Below are 25203 nucleotides of genomic sequence, written 5' to 3' on the forward strand. Positions count from 1 at the left end.
AAATGTAGACTCTGCTTATGCAAAATGAATAGAAATATCAAAGTTACTCTGCCCTTCAAAGAAAATGTTCTTTAGTAAGATATTTTCACATGGAATACTTGAAAGGTAACTGACTTTTGATATGCAGAGGTGAGCCTTTATTTTTAAACTGATATTCATTAAATACTAATTTGCTTTTTTCACTCCCAGTTAACATTCGAAAAAGGGTGATGTTTGTATTGAGTGTACAATCCAGCAGTACGCCTAGCATCCAAACTCAGAGCAGATTAACCCTTAGGCTGACCAGGCCATCTTTTTTATGTCTGTGTCTGCTAACCAGTAGTTGTGTTTTTGTTGTTTTCACAAATGATAACTGATTTAGGATTAATTAAACTGAAAACTGTGTTACAGCAGTTGGGGTTCTCCTGTTGCAGTGAGTTCTCTTCCTCAAGAAACTTCTTTTACTGTACAAGGATGATGGCAGGTCCCAGCTTCTACCTAAGACCTCACAGGATGGAGATACTATAGTGAGTGTCACAGACAAGTCAGCTAAAATACATGCAAAACACTACATTATAGACTCAAGACCAATCAAATGTGCTGCCCAAAACAGAAGGGAAATAACATATATATGGTTAGAGGACCACAAAGTCTAGGGATAAAGTAAACGAAGCAGAAAACACTAAAAAACTCAAACCAAAAATCGTGGGGTTTTTTTAAACTCCTTTTTACTCTTCTGTTACCAGTTGCAAAAGCAAGCCAAAACCAACAGCCCTGCTGAAAATATAGATGTGTCATATTATGTATCAACTAGCAAGCATGCACAAATCTTATGGGATTTTCCAAATGACATGGTACTGGGGATTTCCTCTTTGCTTGTTCCTTGTGTTTCTCAAATCATGTTTAAATTTCAATGGTGAAAACATGTCTGTGTGTGCCAGTGAAAGCAAAGGGAGAGATGTCATTGGCTTCCATGACACAAATGCAGTCTGTGACGTCGAGAACATCTTTGTGGTTTGGTATTAACAAATTGTATTGCTGATAAATGATTTCTATACTAGTTACTATTAATTTTTAATATATTTTACTTACAAGAGAAAATAAGATACAAGTAAAATCTGATCTCATTTCCATTTGGTTTACATTGGAAATGATGATACAAAAAGATGTAATAAAATTGCATCAACTTTATTGTCCAAGCTTCTGCTCTAGAGATTAATTTTTCTGATGGTTCATTTCAAAAGTGTCACTCAATCATGTTCTTCTGGGACAAGATAATTTTCATTTTGCTTTAGATTTAGGATAAGAAAATAAAAAAATAAAGTTATTTTTATGAAACTGTGTGCAGGATTGTGGCTTCCTCATTCTCATGCAGGCCTATCAGAATGAATTTTTGTTGCAATAGATTTACAGCATGGTGTCATGAAGTGTGTAAACTCCCATGACTAATGCAGGGAACCATCAAATCCTCTTTACAGACTGGAATATTTTTGGCCCGTAGCAAATCAATGCCACTGATTTCCATTTGTAAGGAGAGCCAGTAAATTATGAGGCAAAAAGCATTCCAAGCCTGTGAATTGTTTGGGCATTATAATTGTTTTCAAGAGATAGTAGTTTGAGATTGCAGTACCTGCTTCGGGTAGCAATAGTCCAAGTATGGAATTCTTGTGCTAAGCATATGGAGCAGCCTGGGATTCCTTATGTTTGTTGAATACCTGTGCATTTGGTGAAAATTTTCATCTCTTTGGTGTAAGAAAGATGTGGGTTTAGATAGTTGGAAAGAACTGTAGCTTTCAGTTACAAGTGAGGAGCTAGGTAACTACAGTTACAGAAAGTTATATAGTCAAGTTCTCAAAAATATTTATTATACAAAAGCAACTACTTTGCTATAGTTCTCTTATTTCAGTCACTGAAAGACAAGTGTAATTAAGTTTTTATTTGGGTAAAGATAAGATATTTGCCTTTTGCTTTATTTTTGGTGTGTGGATTTCCTTTTTTCTTTCAGAATATCTTGCTTTCAGTTGTGATGAAGGATACAATAAAAACAGTGATTATTATGACACTATTGACTATTTCTAAATTACTATAACCATTCCAAAGTCATACTACTCCTGTTAGAAGCACTGCTGTAAAAGTTATGCTACTACAGTTTTGAATTTCCTAAAAATAGATTAACCAAACTTTAGACTCTTTACCAGGGCTGAAATTTCCTCTGATTCCAGAAGTTAGTCTTTATTTATTAAAGAACTTTGTACTGGATCCTAATTGCTTTGCAATTCCTCAGGCAATTATTTCACATCAGTTCAGAGCTGAATGCTAGTGGATCATAATTCAGGTTCCGTGCTTTAGTTACCAAGTTGATTTAACCTATAGGGCAACCTGATGATCCAAGCAACTATATCCTTTTGAGTACAACTTTTAAGAAAAAAAAGCATTTATTTAATATCATAAAAGTGACATTTGAGAAAATTTAAAGGGAAGATCAGGACCATATCTCAGTATTGAATCAATCGTTCTTCACTTACCCAATTTGCTTCAGCGATGTTTCAGCAGGATGTGGAATTTGTTGCTCGTAAAAGTTTATTAAGAAGCAAGACTCAAGGATTCAAAAGTGTTTTCCACTTCGCCTTCAAACTTATATTTCAGTGCTAGCAACAAAGCGCAGTCAGATAAATTTTGCAAATTTCTGTCATAGATATTCCTTTATTTTGTTTATTATTTGTACTGGTCTTGACTGGGATGGACTTAATTTTCTTCACAGCACACTGCCTGTTGCTGTGGTTTAGCCCGGTGACCAAAGCAGCGTTGATAACACAGCGATGTTTTAGCTGTTGCTGAGCAGTGCTTGCACAGCACTGAGTCCATCTCTGTTTCTCACTCTGCACTCCCAGCGAGCAGGTGGGGGGGACAATGGCAAAAGGCTGGGAGGGGACACAGCCAGGAAAGCTGACCCCAATGGACCAAAGAGATACTCCATACCATATATTGTCATGCTCAGCAATAAAACTGGAGAGGAGTTTTTCCAAAGTAGTCATTCCTCGGGGGCTACCTGGGCATCATTCTGTTGGTGGTGAGTGACTGCTTTTGCATCACTTGTTTTTCTGTTGGTTTGGGGTTTTTTTTAGGTTGGGGGGTTTTTTTTGCTTTTCTTTTTTTTTCCTTTAAAGTAAAGGCAGTTTAATAAATGAAGAGAAAAACTCCCTCCCAGAGAAAGCCAGTAAGGTATTTTTATCAAGCAAATAAAAAAGCAAAGGGTTCTGACAGCAAGGTATGTAGTACAGCAGGAACATATATAGTGATGCATTGGGAGTTCTTCAACAAATCCGTATCAGTAGCTATTTATGAAATCTGCAAAATTGTAAGTGAATTCCATTACGTGTTTGGAGCCTCTGGACTCCAAAAGCTTGGTTCATAGAAAGCTACTTAATGGATGAAGAATGAGCTGGGGGATACAAAAGAAAATCTGCTGCACAGATTGTATTCATTACTGTTAGCATATTAAAAAGTCTCTTTGCAGTTGTATGAGAAGGCCTCATGAAGAGCAGTTCGGGAATCCCTGCAGGAAACAGCATATTGACAATGTGTTGGTTCATCTTTTCAAATTTTGGGTTTATATCTGCCTCTTGTGTCAGAGCAGATTATAAATTCTTGGGGGCACGGACTCCCTCTTTTGAAGAGGACTTCATGGTCAATGGTCTCATTATTGAAAAGTAGTGTTCCAGACATCTGATGTCTGTAAACTCCACTTTGATTAGAATACTCAGAACTAAATTCCTTCATCCCAAGAGAGTCTGTTTTTTCATGTCTCGTGCAGAGGTGCCATTTGACATCTTTGCATACATATATATATTTTTCTCTTAAGGGTAGGTGAAAGATCACTAGGTGTTATTCTAAAGTGAAAGACATGTTTTCCAAAATTATATTTGCTCAGCTGTTAAAGCTGTGAAATTTATTCATAAAGTGGTATGGTGCTGCTATTGTCTCATTCATGCAGAACCTGCCTTAGCCCAAATGCTGGCACTCTATTCTTGGGCAAAGATATATTGTGCTCTTTTTTGAGTATTTTACAGTATGTAATTAATATTTAACTTGAAGAAAGTTAAATTCCTTAATATTTTCTTTCATTTGAAATGAAAATTGTGTGATTCTGCTAATAATGTCCCAACACCAGGCATTAGAGGAGTATTTATAAGTAATTCTACTCGTTTCTAAATGTCAGGCTAAGGAACAAGAAATGTCGATTTAATGGCCGTAGTTCTGCATCATGGCATCCTTACTCTACACCAGAATATGTATGAAGAATAATATGATGATAGTGCATGTGAGAGATACTCATTCTTTTCCAGTTGATTCTTGTTCTTTTCCAGTTGATTCTTGTAGCTCAACTAATCAGTACATTTTAGTCTAGACAAGAAACATAAATCAATCTTTTCAGACTATCTCACTTGCCATGAAAAAATACAATCCCCTCTCTGTTATGGTCTCCTTATGTGCTGAAGTTACAACAGCGACTGGCAGTTTCATGTCGATTTTCATCTCCCACTAATGTTCTGTATTTCACAGAGGAAATGAGAAATCCCCAAGGTGGTGAGTGTCCCCTTCCTTCAGATGATGAATGGAAAGTGTCAATCCTGACAGGAAATCCAGGAACTGAAGCAAATGTCATTCTCTGGATATATGGAGACAGAGGAGTATCTGGACCAATAAGTCTTGGCAAGGACAACAGAAAGCAGCTGTTTCTTCCTAGGCTGGAGGATGAATTTCAGGTAGCTAATGAAGGCTAAGAACATTATTTTAATGTGTACCTTTCCAAAGATTATTCTGTCATGCAAAAAGAAAAAATGTTTTTCTCCTATGTTTCCTGCATACAATAAATCTCTATTTAATCTCTACGAATTCTGCATTAAATCAGCTTGGTGCATATAGTTAGCAACAGAGGAAATGCTCCTTCTTTTAACCCCCTCTCCCTCATATAGTAGCCTAAATGGGACAACTGCAGGAGTAAATTGATTTCTTTAAGGTAATTGATTAGAAACTAGCTTTAGAAACTATCCACTGCTAAACAAACCATGTCTGATATAAGACTTGTATATCATTTAGGGATCTTTAGTAATGAAATCTTCATGCATACAGTTTTCAAAGCATACTATAAAATGTATACTGTGGAACTGGTTCAGTTAAAGAAGAAAAACCTTTTTCAGCTGCCATATTATAAATTGCTGAAATGCCAGAATCTTTACCTATGGAATGACTAAAAGCCCAATAAAATCTACATGTTATTATGTCATGAAAACACAGAGTTCTGCTATTATTTAAGAATAACCCCACCTCTATTGTAATAAGGAAATTACGTCTAGGTAGGCTGAGAAGAAATTCCCAAAGGGGCTAAAACTTCTGTTTTACTTAAATCTTTCTGTCTGAGATGCATGTAACACATTGCTTTTCAACTAACTAAAGAAGTTATATTTTTCACATTTTGTGCAAATTTTTTTTCTGCACTCATCAAGTCTTCCAATACAATCTCGGCACAAACCAAGATTGTTACTGTCAATAATATTAATAATTATACTCTCTATGAATAGGGCATAAGCAGGAAGATAACCAACCGTAATGTTCATTATATTATGATCCATGGGGAATCCTGTTTTCCTAATTAGTGAATAATTTATAAGCAACGTTGGGTAATGGTATGTTTGCAATGCTAATCCATACATTCTTAAGAGATGGACCAATTTTTCTTCTCTAAAATAGATATTGTCCATTATGGCTGTGCGCTGTGGATATTGATCTTGTGAAAGAGCAGAATCTTTCAGCACCTGGGGCTACTACTATGATTCTTTACATCACATTGACACTATTGCTTTCAGGCATGAAACAGCAAATGTCACCAAAGTGCTTTTCACTCTTTAGTCTATGGTACATAAATACACAAAGAAAAAGCCTATGAGTAAGAGCTCGCTCTTTTTCTTTTACCTTTAAACTTTATCCAGTACTTGTTTAGCAGGATAAGTCTTGAAATGAGGATAAGAATGCAAGACTTACTTAAAAAAAAAATTACATCTTTTTATCATTTACATCTTTGAGCTTAATATGGTTTCACTGATATTTTGTAAAGCAGAAAATAATAAATTTTATTTTTAAAAGTAATCAATCATAGGTTGGGCTGGAAGTTCTAGGAAGAAAACAGCTTCTGAAAGCCTATAATAATCAGGCAATTTGAAGTCAGTTTTCTTTAACCTTTCACTTTATCAGCAGTATGCACAACTATGAAAAACTATAGTTTGAGTAGAATTATCTTGAGAAATGAAAACTATTCATATGTGGCTTTCCCTCTCTTACCTCACCCATGTGAGTAGTCATTGTCTGTTTGATCCTCTCTAAGACTGTGAATGAGAAAAATCAAGAAGGATACCAGAGGGTGGCTTCTAGGAGACCTCCGCTTGTTTTAGGCAGAAGTCACTCTTTGCATTCTGACAAAGTTCAGTACATTTATGTTTTGTATTGGTACATGAAATGATCATACAACTTTTTTTTTTTTAACCAAAAGTCTAAAGAGGAATTCATTAGAACAGACAACATAACAGCAGTGTATATTCAGTGAACACGAGCTCTGTCAATGAGAAGACAGTATCTCATATTACTCGAGAAATGGGTTGGTTTGCTTGTGAAATGTGGGAAATGACAATAGTTGTTTTTTCAGTCGAGCTCTATACATGCCCTTACTTTACTACTGCTTTAATCCCGAAGTCTCCAAGTTAACTCTAACAAGACTACTTATAGAGAGAAATATTATGCAGCATAAGCAAGGATATCAGAATTTGACTCCACAGAACAAAGCTATTTTCTTAAGTTGATGGAAAAGACAGGAACCATATTGTCACACCAGTGTTGCAAGCCTGGAGTTAACATTTATTTTGTTAATGAAATTCAGGTCAATGTAGCAACTATACCAATATAAATACAGGTGTGAATTCCCCAGATTCTTTCTCAAACAACCATTGTGATTTACTGAGTGCATTTCAATGTTAGGAAAATCAAGGGTAAAAGTTGTTTGCTTCTAGAAAACTTTGACTAAAGCATGGTAACACTGTGACTGTAATAGAAGTTTGTTAAACAAAAGCACAAAGAGACAGGTAAAAGCTTATGTAGGAACCGAGGCAATTCTGGCCTCTGAAAAGAGAAGAAGGCTTTTTATTAAAAAAAGTAAAGAACGAGTGGATAGTATACTAGTACGTGTTTCTACAAGAATGAAAAGAAAATAATTTTTGTACAGTGTAAATAGCTTTTTTGGATGTAAATGATGGAGTGGAATAGGCTGTTACCAACATTTTATTAATAGAATTATTATTTGAGAAATAATATGATTTTCCTTTCTTAGCAGTACATTACAAATTATCTAAAATGATTTATGCCCACTTTAAATAATGGTTAAACTTCAAATAAACCCCAGATAAGTGGGATAGGATAAGGTTGCATAGAGTAGATTTCATAAGTAAGAGCACATATAATGCTTGAAAGTGCAAATGAATGCAAATCTTAGTCAGAAAATGAAGATAGTATCAGTCATTTTCAAAGTTTTGCAGATGTTCTGCCAGCTTTTGAGAGCTTATTCTTTAAGGTATCCAAAAGTTTTATGTTCTTCACTTTGACATACTAGGGTTTATGGTCATGTTGCTGTGCTGCATTATGAAAGATTTGTGACCTGTTTAGTGGATTTAATTTTGTATTCCACATTTCTCTCATGAATAGCCCTCACCAACGTTTTTTACTTTTCAAACTTTGAAGAGTTCAAGTATGTGCCAAATCATTTCCCCGGCAAGCATTGTGGTTTTACTAGGCTATAATCTGGTCAAATCCTGATCCTATAATCCAAAATCTGCCAATCAAATGTTGTGTGCCATTACTCAGATGCTACAGTGGTTCAGAGAAGTCTGGAGCCAATTGCAAAAATAAAGATGCAGTTTTATTTACCTCCATGCACTCCCCACCCCATGCCACCATGTGATGTAGCTATATTTTTTCCAGAAATGCAGCCCAAATTGAATGAATGGCAAAATGTGCATAAATGAGAACTGGAATTTTGAGTTATTTCACATGTGATGATTAAAAATATGGGAAGGGAAATGTTTAGGTTGATTTTTTTTTTTTCCCAAGATGTCCTGAAGGCTCTAACAGTTTTAAGCATAAAATTCATAGCCCTGTGCTTGCAATTAGGATACTGCTTCTACCATATGAATGGGAGCCTGAGACTGAAATATCTTTTAATCATGAATTGGATACAGTTTTAGTTTGCAAGGCATGGGCTTACTTAATCAGCATGCAGCCTCTATCGCACAAGTTTAAAGTATACATTATATATATTTTTTGTCTGTAGTTATATGTTTTATTGTTCTGGCTTTATTCAGGTTAAAATAAAAAACATTGGGAATATCTACAAGATAAGAATTGAACTCGATGAGTTACTGAATGAACAATCAGAGTGGAACTTACAAAGGGTGAGATTTTTTATGGTGTTTTTTTCTGCTTTAATAATTTTTATATGAACTAAAAGCCCATCTTTTCATGAAGCCACAGCTTCATAAATAAAAAATGCTGATTGTGATAGATTCTTATTATTTTGTCTTCTTAGGTTGCTTTAGAGATGACAAAAGCACTCATACAGTTAATCTCCTGAGAGCTGGAAATATGTGGCATTATTTTGCAATTATTCCTAATTCATGTATTTCATAGATACAATTTTAGTATATGGATGGGTTCTACCAAGTTTTGCTTTCTGAAAGCTTGCCTGTACTCTTCAGTGTGTGTTAGGAAGATTCTAGCTATAAATTCCAGCTATGAGAAATTAAAAATGATGGAGAAACAATTATCCCATAGCAAGTACATGTGAAGAATGAACAAATTTTGCTTAAGAGTAGGCTAGTCCTAATTGGCCCAAATATAGCTCACAATTGAGACCATTTTCAGGGGAGAAGAAACTGGTTTTTTTTTTTTTTTCATTTTGGTGAATGAATTTTTCTTTTCTGCTTCTGTTTTGACTCTATTTTTGTCATGATATTTAGGGATGTTCACCAGATTAAACTCATACTAAATTCTTGCTAACACTGATCCCCATGTAAGATTTATTTCAAAATTGCACATAAGTATTTGTCTTCTGTTTCTTATTATTTTGAATCTGTAAAAGACACAAGGTTATCCTTCAGCTTTTAATTCATCTTAAAAAACCTGGTTTAGACAACCAGAATTACACAGTAATAACAGATTTTGACATTAACCCAAAGCCCTTAACTGTGACTGTACCAAAACCGAATGGAAGTATAAATATTTCAGTTGCTCAAATGGTTGCAAGAATCTTATTTTCCATTCTGGTGGTTACAAAATATTTTTTTAACATTTTGGTCCAAATTTCATAGGTTAACCCTGGGATTTCAAATGTTTCTTTTCACAGAAAGAAATAAATGAGGTTGAAAGCTGTGTTTTTCTGACAAAGCAGTTAATATTTGCGATTGTTATGAATCAGCAGGGGGAGCTCTGCCAATAAACATGAGAGATTAGGAATGACTGCTGCAGAAGTTAATTTAATGTTAGAATAAATACATACTTTGGTGTTAAAAGAAGTGTTTGTTTTACTTAAAATAATATTTTATTGGAAAAGTGAGATAAAAGCATATATTGTCCTAATTTCCTAAGTGTTAGAATTTGAATGTGAATACTTGTTTTCATAATTTTGTTTGCAAGGCTTGTGCATACTATACGCCCATTCGAAACACAACTGCAGAAAGACAATTTTTTGGCACTGATTTCCTTTTGCTAGTGAAGGCCTATGGAAAAGCTGTTGTAAGCATTGCTGTAATTCAAGACTGTCGTGGTTTAACCCCAGCCAGCAACTAAGCACCAGGCAGCCGCTCACTCACTCCCCCCCACCCAGGGTGATGGGGGAGAGAGTCAGAGGGAAAAAGGTAAAGCTCATGGGTTGAGATAAGAACAGTTGAATAGAACAGAAAGGAAGAAACTAATAATGATAATAATAACAATATTAAAATGACAACAACAACAATAATAATAAAAGGATTGGAACATACAAGTGATGCACAGTGCGATTGCTCACCACTCGCTGACCAATGCCCAGTTAGTTCCCAAATGGGGATTCTCTCCAGCCCCACTCCCACCAGTTTATATACACTAGATGTGACGTCCCATGGTATGGAATACACTGTTGGCCAGTTTGGGTCAGGTGCCCTGGCTCTGTCCCGTGCCAACTTCTGGTGCCCCTCCAGCTTTCTCTCTGGCTGGGCATGAGAAGCTGAAAAACCCTTGAAATTAGTCTAAACACTACTGAGCAACAACTGAAAACATCAGTGTGTTATCAACATTCTTGTCATACTGAACCCAAAACATAGCACTGTACCAGCTACTAGGAAGACAGTTAACTCTATCCCAGCTGAAACCAGGACAAAGACCAAGAAAAAAACAGCTCCCATAAAAGAGAGGAAAAACTGCTTTAGTTATAGGACACAAGTAAGACAGATATCATAAGGTACAGTGGCAAATAGCTTGAGAATTTGAATTCTGTCTTCAGAGGAATAAATAGAGGGCACTGGTATCCAGGCTGTCTTTTGTTCTGCAGAAAAGCCAAATATAATACAAATTGATTTAAGATTTCAACACATCCTCTCCTTGCCAAAGTTCAGAAGGATATAGATGATGAGTTTCATCCTGTTTTCATTTTAATATAAAAATGTGTCAATCTTTCCACATCTTCCAAAAGCTCAGTCTCACCTAACCTCACTTACCAGAAAGTTTTCAGTCTTCAGTACTCCAAATAATGTTACATAGAGGTGGTTCACTAACAGAAATCAGAATTGGTGACATTTCTTACGGCAAAAAAAGGAAATTTCAACTACAGACTTTTTTTGTTCCAGGAATAAGATAATTTTAAAGTCCAAGGCATATTCAAAGAATAGAGGCTGGCAGTTTCAGCTGCAATACCACAGGTGTGAATAAAGATCCTTTCTAGCGAGGAGTCAAGTTGCAAAGTAGTGGCCAAAATAAAAATGTTTTCATACTGCAGTTTTATATGTCATATTTACTCATCATGTTATTGTTTTCTGAGATAGAAGATGCAGAAAAATAGGTTTTGCTTTTGAGAAGCAAAGCACTGGAAAGAGTGAACTGAGTCATAGTTGGAATTGCTTCTTCTCTAGGTGACACTGCAACATCTAAAGAGCAAGAAAACACTGAATTTTCCAGCAAACACATGGTTGTCAAAGACTCATGATGATAGAGATTTTCTCTGTGAACTTCCAGCAGTGGAAGCTGGAAAGCCTATCTATCCAAGTATGTGTGTACTTCAGTTGCACAGTTACATGTATATCAGTTACCTGGTTTTCAGTATTAATGTCATCTGCATTTTATTACATCTGCTGTATATTCATACATGTGGTCTTAGCAATCTTAAAAACAGATAGTTAGACTGATTTCTGGAGAATATATTCCAGCAAATTAATTGCAAATCAAATGTTCTAGCATTGTTTCCATTAAGCTAGAGTGGTGAGTAGAATGATTTGTGATTATATATGTATTTTCTTCTTTTGGTTATTTTTGGAAGTTGTTTTATACCATGTTTATGTCTACACTGGTGACTTGGAGCAAGCTGATACAGATTCTGAAGTTTATCTGTGTATCTATGGAAAAAGAGGAGATTCTGGTCTAAGACTTCTGCATAAATCTGGTATACCAGTGACATTTCAGAGAGGAATGGTAAGTCTAAAAAATGACTTGCTTAGCTGTATAAATCTAACTAAGTAACTTTTACTGGTTTTAACAGGTTCCTAATAAAAAGATCACAGAGATTTGGAAAAATAATTTTTAAGAACTAAGGAAAATAATTTTACACTAATCCAGGAATAACTAGAATGAGTAAAAACACAGGTAGGAAAAGGGGGAGAAAAATGATACGAAGACCCCCCATAGGATGATGAGAAGAGCTGTCTGTGAATACAAAACATATTCTGTCAAGTTTTAATGAGTACAGCTGATTCCAAAGCATTGCACAGAAATCATTCCATGATTCCAGATCTTAGTAGGACTGTTAGTTATGTATTTCTTTTAATGTATAATAGTACAATATTGTGATTAATGCAGGGCAGATTTAAATGAATTTTTCTTTCAATTACCTCCAATCCCCTCCGTAAGTAAAGTATACGTCATCCTGATTTTCTGTGGTAATGTATGGCTGAATTTCAGGAACTACTGAATTTAATCTTAGCTCTGCCATTAGCCTTCTTATGACCTTCTATTAAGCCTGTTTCTTCCTTTGTGAGCTATTGAGAACTAACACTTGTATGTCTAACAAATGGTATCAAGCTGTTAGGGGAATACTTCATCACAAAATAAAAAGCAGTATCTAAAATGCTAAGCATAAAAATAACCCACTGGGAAACTTCAGAGGTATCTATACTATTTTAAAATATATGTTTTATACCGTTACTAATGTATTAGACATAAAGTTCTATTCCAACTGAAATTCAGAATTTAAGTGGAGTTTTCCAGGGGAATTATTCTAGCCAAACTGATAGTAAATTCAGCATATCATTTATACAGGGGTTAAGGGTGGTGGCTCAAAGTGCACTTTTTTATGGAAATGGGTGACTGAGACAGTGGATTGTATGCAGCAGCAGTGCAGGGCCTGGCATATATCATTTTATGACAAAAGCAGTTGAATGTTGACTTGAAAAAGTTCATTTAATTCCTGCCCCGGATATGGTACATGATATTGGGCAAATCACTTAAAGTAAAGCTTCCCTGGGTGAACGCTTTTTGTATGCTTCTGTTTTTGTATGCATACAAAAATGTATTCTGTATGCTTTTGTATGCATAACCAGTTTAACTTTACTGAGCAACCATAGCTGTAACTGAGGTTTGTTCAAAGAGAATTCTGCTCTGGACATAGTAAACTCTTTGAAATGCTAAATATGCTGATAAATTAACCCCTCTGTTTCTCAGTTGAGCAACCATACTACTTTGCATCTTGACAGCTTTTGACAATAATCTCTGTACTTTAACTATATAGGTAAAATGAAATATTATGCAGAGGGCCTTTTGAAAAATAGATTTCAGCGTTTGCCGAAAACTGGGGTACTATGGAAAAAGTGCAAAAGTGAAGTCACTGGGGAAATCAGTTCTGCTTCACTGAACTGTTTGGGTGGTTGTGGTAAATAATGCATAGAGTCATCAAGATAATGAAGATAAAAAGAAGTATTAAAAAGCTGCAGTCCTGCCTGTGCACAATTTGAGGCAAGGGATCTGTCAGAGAGAATAGCTTGTGATCATATATTACATATACACAAGGGAGAACTAAAGTTGCACAGTCAATCTCAATTCAGCCATTTACTAAGGACTGAGAACTTTACAGATATGAATTTTCCAATGCAGTTCTTTTCTTTATTTTCCTTTTACTGAGAAGTGTGACCTGGACCGTTACATTTAGAGAGAGAAAGCTATATGCTTTTTATTGTGACAGAAAATTACCAGCCTGAACCTTTCACCTGATCAGCTTCATGCTCCTATGAAAACAAACTTGCCAACTGTAAGCTCAAGCCTAAATGAATAAGAAGGGGAAAGCGGCATGTCAGATTTTAGTCTCTTAGAGCAGAATAAAATGTAAATAGAGGAGGTGAGAGCAAAAAGAGAAAAGGATGAGAAAGTCTGTATTTTAAATAAATACCAATAAAGGAAATAATGGCTTTAACTTGTTCTTACCTAGAGAAGAATAATTGTAAATGGTGAGGTATTGAAACAATAGTGAAGGGTTGTGTGCAGCATTCTGGATGACGGCTGAAAAACCAATTTATTTGGGATTATTACTGCAGTCTGATTTTAGTTGTGTTTTCTCATTTACTCTGATACACAATCAAAAGATGTCTAACTTTTCAGATCCAAACACTTTGAATACAGTCCAGCTGTCATTAAAAACAGTGGGAAACTGTACATTGTGAGAGTTAATTGGCTTTTAAAATACTTCAACTTTCAGAGTGACTTAGTGGTGGCAAATTGCGGAGTGCTGTCTCCTCGGTCTTCTAGGTCAATGCTTTTGAAGTGGAAGCTGTATCTCTTGGAGAGCTGCAGAAGGTGCTGTTGCGCTGTGAAGCTGGTGCCAAGTCCCAGTATTGGTACTGTGATAAAGTCATTGTCAGAGAAGCTGAGAGCAATTCGGAGTATGTTTTCAATTGTGAAAGGTAGTTTTTACAAAAATGTTCTTAAATATGTGTCACTAACAGTATTATGCCAATCAATGTACTAAATATTAATTTTCCGGGGAAAGGCAAATTTGGACTATTTTGCAGTTTCATAAAATCCACAAAATGTGTTGTTCCAGAACAGATTGCTTGAGTTAATATGCTGTATGGTCCATAGCAAAGGTTAAATGCTTATATTGTGGCTTTTTTACTAGATTGTACAGTGCAGCCTTATCATGCAAGGATCAGTGCTACAAGTGTGACTTACCTATTCAGGAAGGGAAGATAAAGCACACAAAAAGATTCTAAATTAAGTGTATTTCTAAATGGGAAAGAAAACAGACTTGCCATCCAGAAGTAGCATTCACTCTCTTTATGAACAACAGCGTTGCCAGAGAGACAAATGTGATGCCAAAAGTCAGAATTATTTTGTGGTCCTTCCATTTAAGTTATTAAACCAGCATCCTAAAAATCAATTGATAGACATTGTGCTTTGAATGTTTGAAAAAATATTATGGTAATCCCACATCTGGAGTTTCCAGTCTTACAGTCTCTCTCGTGGGTATGTGCATCATTTGAGTGAAATGAAGGAAGTGTAGAGAAACAATGTGACCATCTGAGAAGGCACTAGTATTAATAATATTTAATTAATAATATTCAATAAATGCAGGGTGCCGACTTATTTTGTCTGGATTTTTATGAATTTTTTACATAATCTTGAACAGCTTCTTGCAACTCTTGGTGTCACATCCTCCAAAACAGGAATAAAAATGCCCTCTCACCTTGGTAAAACTCTAAAACTGAGATCTTTCTTCAATCCGTAACAGGTTTTTAAATAGTAGCATAAGACTGAGGATTTCTCTGGAGTAGATTTGGATGCAGACCAGCTCTTGCTGCTAGCTGTGGTTGCTACCTTTCTAAAAAATATAGGTAAAATTTCCTAATGGAAGTTTGACAGAGAAATCAGGCCAGCTGCCTACGTCAATCCTGAAAAATCATCTCTGTGTCATAGCTGTCCTCCAGTGGGTAACAGGGCTTAGGGACGACACATGTCAGGGCAACACAGTTTAGGAATGATGCATGTCAGGGCACTTTGCTGTATTAATTCTGTGATAATTAACGCCAGATGTTGATCAGCCAAAATTAGTCAGTGACAGACACTGTCAAGAAGAAACAGAGAGAGGTTTTTTTCATTCCTAACTTTTCTACAAGGAAACACTGCCACTGAAAAATTTTTAAGTTAGTTAAAATAGATCAGTGGTGGGGGTCAGGGGTAGCTTCCATGTTGGCCAAAATGTAAAGCTGAAACACTGTGCTCTATTCAAGGAGGGGGGAAGTTTTTGCTCTTTAGAAATCTCTTTAATTTATGCCTCACAGCTTTATTTTACATTGATATTTTATGATACAGGGTATGAACAAAATGCTGTATTTTTTCTCATTTAGCCAAGGAGACATCAGCATTTTATCCGACTTAAAAAACTGATATTAGCTTCTGAACATCCAACAACAATTTCAATTTCAATTACACAGTATTTGTTAGTTACAGGCTGATACTTTTTAGCATTTAGGATTGCAGAAGATACCTGTGTGGTCAGGTTTTAGCAGAAGTGATAAAAATAAGTAGTTGTCTAATAAGACAAAGTTTATTTCTTAGGGACTAGTTCTTAGTTGAGTTGGCCTGCTAATGTTTTCAAGACAAAAAATAAGGAACCTTCAAAAGCTGCTCTGGACTCATCCTGCCCAGTTTATACTGGATTCCCAACAGGATTCATAGGAGACTGAATGGTTTAGGTCATTCCTAGAGAGTTGATGGGAGTGGACCGAGTAAATAAAAACCAACAGCTCAGAAGCTTCCTGATTTTTTTTTTTTTCCCTGTAGAAAACCAGCTGATTTTTTACCAAGCGGGAGGAAGCTAAAGGAGTTGGTAATCCGTGTTCTGAATGAAAAGGTTTCAAAATTATCCATAGCCTAGAGTAACATGACTAAGAAACCTAACCAATGTTTGCCTTAATTTGTACTTTTTCAGACTCATCTATCTGTCCTCAGTTTGTAGGAGGAATAAGGAAGAGCAGTATTTGGTTCCATCTTTGCTTATAACATTAAACTTTGATTTTAAGAAATAGTGCAATAGATACATACAAATGATACTTAGCACTCAATCCATAGTACTGAAAATATGTTCTGTGCCATGTTCTTCTGTTTAGCTATACAAATAAGTACAGTCATGCCACATGAGTCTCTTAATCTGACACAGGTATATTTTAGACTTACACAGCTCTTACATTTGCACAAATAAAATTTTTCATTCGATCAAATAATGTCTATTTTAACATCTATCAAATCAAATGCTAAAATTTTAGAGGTAGAGACTCTTTGCTGTTATATGTATTCGGTATGAAAATAAGATGTGGATCATTGAGTTATATGGTAATGTGGTGGAGAAAATATTGATTCCTACCTGCTTTCTTATTTTCTTTCTTATTCTTAGGTGGCTTCCATTTACGTTCCAAGATGTAATTCATTCAGAAATTGAGCTGTACCCTCAAGGTAAGGTTTATTGTAACTTTATGAAAGTAAGATCAGTAATTTGTAATTTTTTCCTCTGAAAAAATCTGGGCTGAATTTACACTTTAAATATCAGAATTAACCATTTTGCAGCTCCCTTTGTTATATTTCTGAGATAATACAATTTGCATTGTATAATGGGTATAGGTGATAGTGAGAAAGTAATGAGGGAATGAATGAGAAGGAAAGTTTTCTTGTATTGGCTAGAATCACAGAATGTCATTTTCATCTCTTTTTTCAAACCTTTTCTTTAATGTTAAAAGATAGATCCTTTATTAACTGCTTTTTTCTTTTTTTTGGCAGTATTTCAATTAAATCAACAGCTGAAAATGGAAGAAGAATCAAACGGTAAATGCTGCTCTAGTCTTCTGTCTTTAATGAAGACTGTTTCTGTTTCAGAACTAATTGCTTTACACATTTGTTGCCGTTTATATTTATTTTAAAGCATTAATTACAGCACACTATTTGAACATTTTAGTGAACTCTGAACTTCACATTTTAATTTAAACAATAAATCATTTGGTTATGTTTTCTTCTTATTATGTCATTTTTCTTTCCATAATGTTAATTTTTTCTCTCTGTTTGAAAATTCATATATTTCTAGTACTCATTCCTGATCTAATCTTAATTTCAATTTTTTATAGTTAACATTTGAAATCATGTTTCTTTCTACTGGGCACTATATAGTTTTGTTCTCACCACTAGTTTTTCATTTTCTGTTTTACCTGTGATTTTATATTTGTTGAGCTTGACTTTTCTGGCCTTGCAACCAGCACAGGTTAAACTACATTTCTTAACAACACACAACAATTTCTCAGCTGTGAGAAGTTCTTCGTGCTGTAGGCTGAACAATAATTTAGAAGCTGTTGGGAGAAACTTTGAAATAATTTATTTTATCAATCAAGATATCCACGAAGACCCAAATACCTTGTTTTAAATAGTGTCCCTATGGCAAGTTTTTAATGATAAAATTTGTACCCAGTTATTTTACAAATTATATTCAAATCCCACCCTACTATAAGCTTTACTTTGAATCACAAGTTTCTCTGCCCTTCTTCCTTTCTATGCCTTTTCCGGAAGGCATTCATCTTCTATCTGTTCACCACTCTGTGCCTTAGCTCTTCTGCACAGCTCGCTTCCACAACGCCAGCACCTAGAGATCCTCCTTTACATAGTTCAAATCAGTCTGCTTAGCCCTTTCTGCACCTACAGCTGGATCCTCTACGCTATGTCATTTAAGCTGTGCTTGTCTGGTTATACAGTAAAAGTTGCAGCAGACAAAAATTGCCACATAAGCCTAACAAAAGATGACAAAGAGCAGGAGTAAAGCAAGTGTATATCCAACTGGCTTATCTTCAGTGGAGATGGGCTTGGTCTTGCAGTGACCCTGTGGGAAAGATGATGTCTTTGTGCTGTCCAGAAGAGCTCGTCAGCTTTGTCACTGACAAAACTTACCCTCTGTCAAAACAGACCTGTTTCATGGAAAAGCAAGGTGGATTTGTTGCAAATGTCTCAATCAGAGTTAGGTGGCCAAAAGCATGCGAAGCAAATAGCGTCTTGTTTGGGGCACTTGCTGAAATATTGAATAGTGGGAAAGAGACTTGAAGTTGTGTATCCTTCACCTACAGGGACTGCTCCAATTCCTGGCTGAGTGGTTGATCGAAGACTTTGTTCACTTACTTTTTCCCATGAGCTTTTTCTAATCTAATTTTCATTCTATATAACATATTTTTTTTAAAAACAAAATTCTTTTTCTGGGACATAGAACTTCCTAGTGTATTGTGTTGTTTCTAATATTCTAGAAAAGAAAAGAAAAAAAGAAAATTTCTAGAAAGTCATCTGTGGTAAGGTACTTCTTTCTGATGTCCCCAGGGAAGTGCTTGGTGTCAGGTTGTACCTTTCTGCCATGTATGCTAAATGAAAGTCACCTCATTACACATTTTTCTGTGTTCTTTTCTCCTCAATGTGTATTCCTCTTCAGTCATCAAGGAACTATTGGTATTCTACATCCGCAGAACAAACCCCAGGTTTTTATGCCAAAGAGGAGGAGAATTATGTTTCTAATACTTATTGTTTCCAGTTTCTCTTTGGAAGCATGCGGGAATGCAATGAGGATTTCTGGCATCAAACATGAAGTCCTGTCTGTTTCCAGAAAAAGAAAAAGCCTCAAAATCATGTTTTTGGGGAAGTTTGGTTCCCTTTTTTACCTGGAGAGTTGTACTTGTGTGCAAAATAGTTTACTTATCCTTTAGAGGCAGGAGTTGAGATAGCTAGAATATACAGTCTCAGGAGCACCAACTGCATCGTTTCAAAACTGCATTGCTTAATGAAATACTTGGAGAGGATAATAGAATAGAAAAGGCCATCAAAAACACTTGAGGTACAATAATTCAGACAATGAACAAGTCCAAAAGAAAATACATTTTGCCTGCTTTAAAATGAATATTTGTTTCTGAATGACTTTTGAATTTTTAGGAGGAGTAGTGGGTTGTATTTTATCCTTTGTCTGCACCATTCTTCATAAGCACTTGTAAATTGAATTGTCCTTATTTTCCAGCCAAATGGTCCAAAGGAACTTTGTCTTCAAGGAATTAATATTATATTGTTTGAAAACTGAAGAGGCTGACTTTTTTGGGTAAATTAGCTCTTCTATGGGGCAGGGAGCCCCTGCCTTAGGCTCTTTGTTTCAATATTCAGCATATAGAGGCTTTTCACCCTTCTCATTGATGTTGGTCCTTTTGTAGCCTGGTGCTATGGTTCTTTTGTTAAGAAAGAGGATCTACAGAGAAAGCTGTGAGGATGCAAATTTTCAAAGGCACAGAAGAGTTTGTTACAAGCTGGAGTTTGACAATTTTTAGTGGAAATTGGATGGTTCCCTTTCTTTATAGAATCATAGAATGGTTTGGGTTGGAAGAGATCTTTAAAGATCATCTAGTTCCAACCCCCCCTGCCATGGGCAGGGACACCTTTCACTAGACCGAGTTGCTCAAAGCCCCATCCAACCTGACCTTGAACACTTCCAGGGATGGAACATCCACAACCTCTCTGGGCAACATGTTCAAGTGTCTTACCACCCTTATCGTAAAAAATTCCTTCATTATGTCCTATCTAAATCTGCCCTCTTTCTGTTTAAAACCATTCACCCTTGTCCTGTCACTACAGGCCTTGGTAAAAAGTCTTTGCCTTTCTTACAAGCCCCCTTTAAGCACTGGAAGGCTGCCATAAGGTCTCCCTGGAACCTTCTCTTCTCCAGGCTGAACAACAGCCTTTCTTCACAGGAGAGGTGTTCCAGCCCTCTGGTCATTTTCATCACCCTCCCCTGGACGCACTCCAACAGGTCCATGTCTTTCCTCTTCTGGGGTCCCCAGAGCTGAACGCAGCGCTCCAGGTGGGGGCTCACCAGAGCAGAGTACAGGGGGAGAATCACCTCCCTCGACCTGCTGGCCAGATTTGATTGATCAGACTAAATGAGCTATGGCTGGTTTCTGAATTCCCAGCTGTGTATTTATGTGTATGCAAAAATCTATCACGTTCCAAAACCAGGTGTCAGTCAGAACTCAAAAATTTGGAAAACTGGAGGTCAAACTTCCTGCTCCAGTTCAGTCTTTGTGGGACAAATTACTGAAGGATAATGGGGCTGGCCCAAGGTAAATACGTCTGTCAGACTACAGATTTAATTCATGCAGGCATTACCAGACAGCTTTCTATTAATAAAATTGCAGTGTACACTGTGGCATTTATTTATAAGATGACTGTGGGCTGGTATTTCATTTGTTGTTTGCCTTGCACAGAATGAGTTTAAGTCACTAAGTGGAACTTGTTTCTTACAGGCAAAAGCTGCAATCAAAAGATGGGTGGAGAGTGTGCGATCCCAGCTTTTCAGATGTAGAAATGCATTTTCCAATTATGAATTGTTCTTTTTTTAAAAATAAGATTTATATTAAGCTGCTTTCAGATATTTAAATAACTTGTGTGCATTGCATGGGAGCAGAGATGACCTTTTAGTATCAGGGAAGCTTTATATAAAATGGTTTTCTAAAATGTCCTTGCCTAGTGTCAGAATTTTCTCAAAAGTCTTTTTTTTCATGCTCATCTCAATGTCATGCCTCCATCCAGGCAAATAGAGCTCTTGTTGATGTGTCACATCAACATAAAATGAGAGGAAATTGTACTATATGGGGATGCTTTGATACTTTTTCCTGTTGCATTTCTTGGTTATACATGTTGTCATAATCCAAATTCTGGAAGTTGGGATTTTTCCGTGATGACTCACAGGGTTATCACTAGAAATCTCACTAGGCTCTGTGTTCATATTTCCAGCTGTAGTACGCTGCAAACCTCTTAAATCTTTAAAGTTACACAACTCGCCTAAGGTGAGTTTGAATGATGTAATGTTTAACCAGTCTTCTGTTGCCTCTCCCAGCATCATTACCTTTTGGGTGCATGGTAGTTACGGTCCCTGGGCTCAGACTATGCTTTTATTTATATCTTTCAAGTAACTTGCTACATATCAGTAACAGTTATAAAAGCATTTGGATTTTATTTTTTACTTTACAGAAGGAGACTGGAAGATTACTGTAGTCACTGGGGATTTTGAAACAGCTGGCACAACAGCAACAGTATCCCTTTACGCTTATGGAGAAAACAAAGCTTCTGGTCCTATTATTTTGGGATCTGGGAAACACCAGCTGTTTAATCCCAACAGTGAAGATACATTTAAGGTATAGTATGGCTGTTATATAAACACTGGAGAATTCAAAACATATGCAAAATAGCTTTTCTCAAAACTGGATAACAGTGGTAATAAAAAGGACTCAAAGCAATATGTAAGGATCATTAAGAATTTCTGAGGGAGTGGCTGACTTTTATGATAGTAAGATTTGAATCAGCAAATGTATTCAGCCCTGCATCAAGCAGACATGCCTCTCAGAGTCTGCTTCATACCTGCATTTGCTTGTGTTGTGGTGTAACCCCAGCTGGTAACTAAGCCCCACACAGCTGCTCGCTCATCTCCTTCTCAGTGGGGGAGAGAATCAGAAGAGTAAAAGTGAGAAAACTTGTGGGTTGAGATAAAGACAGTTTAATAGGTAAAGCAAAAGCCGCACACGCAAGCAAAGCGAAACAAGGAATTCATTCACCACTTCCCATGGGCAGGCAGGTGTTCAGCCATCTCCAGGAAAGCAGGGCTCCGTCACGCCTAACGGTGACTTGGGAAGACAAACGCCATCACTCCCAATGTCCCCCCCTTCCTCCTCCTTCCCCCACCTTTACATGCTGAGCATGATGTCATATGGTCTGGAATACCCCTTGGGTCTGTTGGGGTCAGCTGTCCCAGCTGTGTCCCCTCCCAACCCCTTGTGCCCCCCCAGCCTCCTCACTGGTGGGGTGGGGTGAGAAGCAGAAAAGCCCTTGACGCTGTGTCAGCACTGCTCAGCAGGAGCGAAAACACCCCTGAATGATCAACACTGTTTTCAGCACAAATCCAAAACACAGCCCCATACAAGCTACTGTGAAGAAAATTAACTCTGTCCCAGCCAAAACCAGCACAGCTTGATGTGCTAGTTTTAACCAGATGTTATTCTTTGCAGAGGTAGAAAAAACTTTGCCTGTTCTTTGCACTGATGTAGCAAGATGGTCCTGGCTGTGGCTTGTGCTGCTTATCCATCTTTGGAAGTGTCCACTGTAAATTCTTCCATGGGCTTCCTCAGACTTCCACTGAAGCATACCGTCGTGCGAACCTTTTCTTGGAGAAAGTAAGAAGGAAAAGGGGCATGGCTAGGGACTGGAGTCAAATCACACCAAGTAGGTTAACTCAGGTGATTTAGGCTAGTGATGTCCTACTTCTCCAAGCAAATGGGGAGATTTCTCTCTTCTTCAGAGAAACCTCAGAGAGGTGCTTCAGAAGCATGACATTTCCCAGGGCTTCTCAAAGTTCCTATAATTACTCCAGTTTCCTCCAGTTCCTATAGTTCTTCAGGACCGTACCTGTTGCAATCGTTAAATCTGTGATATGTCATTTAGATTGAAATAATTTATGCATAATAAACAGATGATGGGGAATCAGTGGCAGATAGGACAGGAAGTTTCTCTGATTTTTTAAATTTTTGTTTTCCAGTTTGAAGTATAAATAGATAAGTTCTTGCAAAGGCAAGTTAATGCTGGTCTTTCGCTTACATTTATTTAAGTTGAAAGTAACTTGGCTAAAGTTTGCAGATAATGCTGGTTTAAGATTATCTCATATCAAAACAGGAAGATGAAATCGGTGTTTATCTGAAGACTAAATTTGAGTGTCCCTTTTCAAATCATTCTGCCTAGATGATCATCTTGGATATTTACTCAGCTGGTTAATGCTGTGTGACAACAGGTTCTTACTCATTTATTCAGTTCATTGAGGGAAGTACCAAGATCATTTGTTTGTTTTCTTTCTCTTTAGAAGGAACAGTAGGTTTCTCAAAGCATCATTTTTATCCTCCCAGCATCAAAGCAAGACCTTATACCTGGTCCAGGAGCATTGATGATCTGTTGCTATCCACACTAGCACCCAGGTTTAGGTCTTCTACACTGTACCTAGGTCTTCGTGCCTGATGTTTTTCTTTGGTGGTAAACCACTGAAAGCGTGGAAGAGTCTTGGAGGCTAGGCATGGCACTTTGGTGCAGTTCAAGTGCAATGAATCTGGACTGAGGAGTACAGCTTAAACATTTTACAAAATCTAATTGTGTAATCAAACTTCTAAATTCATGTGTGATAAGACCTTTAAACTTCAGAGGCTCCTGAGGAGGCTTCTCAATGAATTCTAACCACACCATCAAAGCTTCAAGGTTGACCAGTTTACTGTACATCCATTATTTCTCAAAACCAGTTACTTAACTTTCAGTCAGTGCTGATCAATGGGCAGAGAAAGAAAAGAACAGGTAAAGTAATTTTGCTTCCTTTTCCCACATTGTTTTCCCCCTTAAATATCTCGATAATTAAAATAACTGAATTTTTGTTAATCCAGAAGAAAGCTGTGTTCTCCAAATGTTTCAGCACTTTGTAACTCTGCAGTTTTCCAACATTAAGAGCACAATGTCATAACATCAATATTGCTAAAAACTGTGGAGTTGCAGAAAAATTGGATAGCCCCTATTGCTTTCTATTACACTAGTTTAATCTGTTAAGTACATTGGGGAAAGCCTTGACTAAGTGGTTCTTGATTTGCAGCCTTTGTGTAGAAATGTGCTGCATATTTGAAGGCTATTTAAACTTCAGGTAACCCTTTTTTTTTTTTTTTTTTTTTTTTTTTTTAAGAAATTGTTAACTGATGCAGGGAGCTGCAAGAGTTCAGCATAATATAATGGAAAAAATAAAGCACAATCATGTCCCGCAAAAACAATCAAAGTGCCATCTCATTGCAAAATCCCTTTGCTCACAGATATAATCATAAGAAATGACAGAGAAATGACCCACAAAAAGAGAATGAGACAAAATTGTACTGGATTATCTTAATAAAAATCAAGACTAGTAGTGTGATAAAAAGCACAGTTAACTGCATACTAACTTGGATACCTAAAAGTAAATAATGATTATTCGGTAATGTGAAAAAAATTAAAAAAGAAAGTTATTAGAATTTGACTAAATCAAATGGTGCTCCTCTATATACTCCTGAGATTTTGTTGCTCATCTAGAACTTGATTTTGATGTTGCTTGCACTGCTGTATACAGCCGGGGTAAATTCATTAACTTTGCCTATCTCTGATTAAGGTTTGTGTAAACTGGATTAAAAACTGATCAACCTCCAGTGTAATGCAGGTAGACTGTAACAAGGCTATTGCCTTTGGAGATTTCCATTTGAGGGTGGCACATGAAATTCATTGAAGGTAATTTACAGTTGTTGTGTGATAGGGAGAGTTCTTGTTTCTGACTGGAGTCTTGGGTTCTAGGTTCTCACAAGATAGTTGTGTATAAACTACACTGTATTTGCCCTTGTGGCTTAACAAGTTTTCCTACCAGATGGGAAAGTCAGGGATGAACAAAATGGGAATGGGAAAGAAAAGAAATTTAAATTTGATGGATTTCCCTTTCTGCTCTGTAATTATTCCTGCATGTTCAAAGAAACTACTTCTAGGCTATGGTTTTCTGCTTCTGTTACTATTCAGGCATATTTTTTAGGGCATAATTTTTCTGTTGAGAGTCATTCCTCCTCCAATAGAGGGATATCAATCTACCATAAGTTACAGCTTTCATCACAACTGTGATCTGTTTCCTGCATTTTCCTCTGGTGTCATCGCAGTCCCTGAGTATTTCTCAGTATTTCAAAAATACTGATTTTGGCAGTATGTTGAGTTGCTCAAGACACTGAAGCTTTAATTGTATTGTAAATTATATTCTCCAGAGCCCTGTATTCTCCATCATCGTTCTTTGAAACATGACGAATTATCTCTTAT

General features: G+C 36.6%; 1 protein-coding gene across 1 annotated transcript in view; it reads left to right on the plus strand.

The window, feature by feature from the left end:
• The window catches only part of RP1 (RP1 axonemal microtubule associated), a 185149-nt gene that overhangs the window by 48029 nt on the left and 111917 nt on the right, over nt 1–25203 (plus strand). Inside the window, exons 18-24 of the mRNA XM_069779350.1 lie at nt 4543–4745; nt 8385–8474; nt 11181–11313; nt 11585–11736; nt 14059–14213; nt 16703–16761; nt 21337–21500. Of these exons, the coding sequence (XP_069635451.1) occupies nt 4543–4745; nt 8385–8474; nt 11181–11313; nt 11585–11736; nt 14059–14213; nt 16703–16761; nt 21337–21500 (956 nt within the window). The remainder of the gene's footprint in view (nt 1–4542; nt 4746–8384; nt 8475–11180; nt 11314–11584; nt 11737–14058; nt 14214–16702; nt 16762–21336; nt 21501–25203) is intronic.

Source organism: Haliaeetus albicilla, chromosome 3 (assembly GCF_947461875.1).
Source record: "Haliaeetus albicilla chromosome 3, bHalAlb1.1, whole genome shotgun sequence".
NCBI lineage: Eukaryota > Metazoa > Chordata > Aves > Accipitriformes > Accipitridae > Haliaeetus > Haliaeetus albicilla.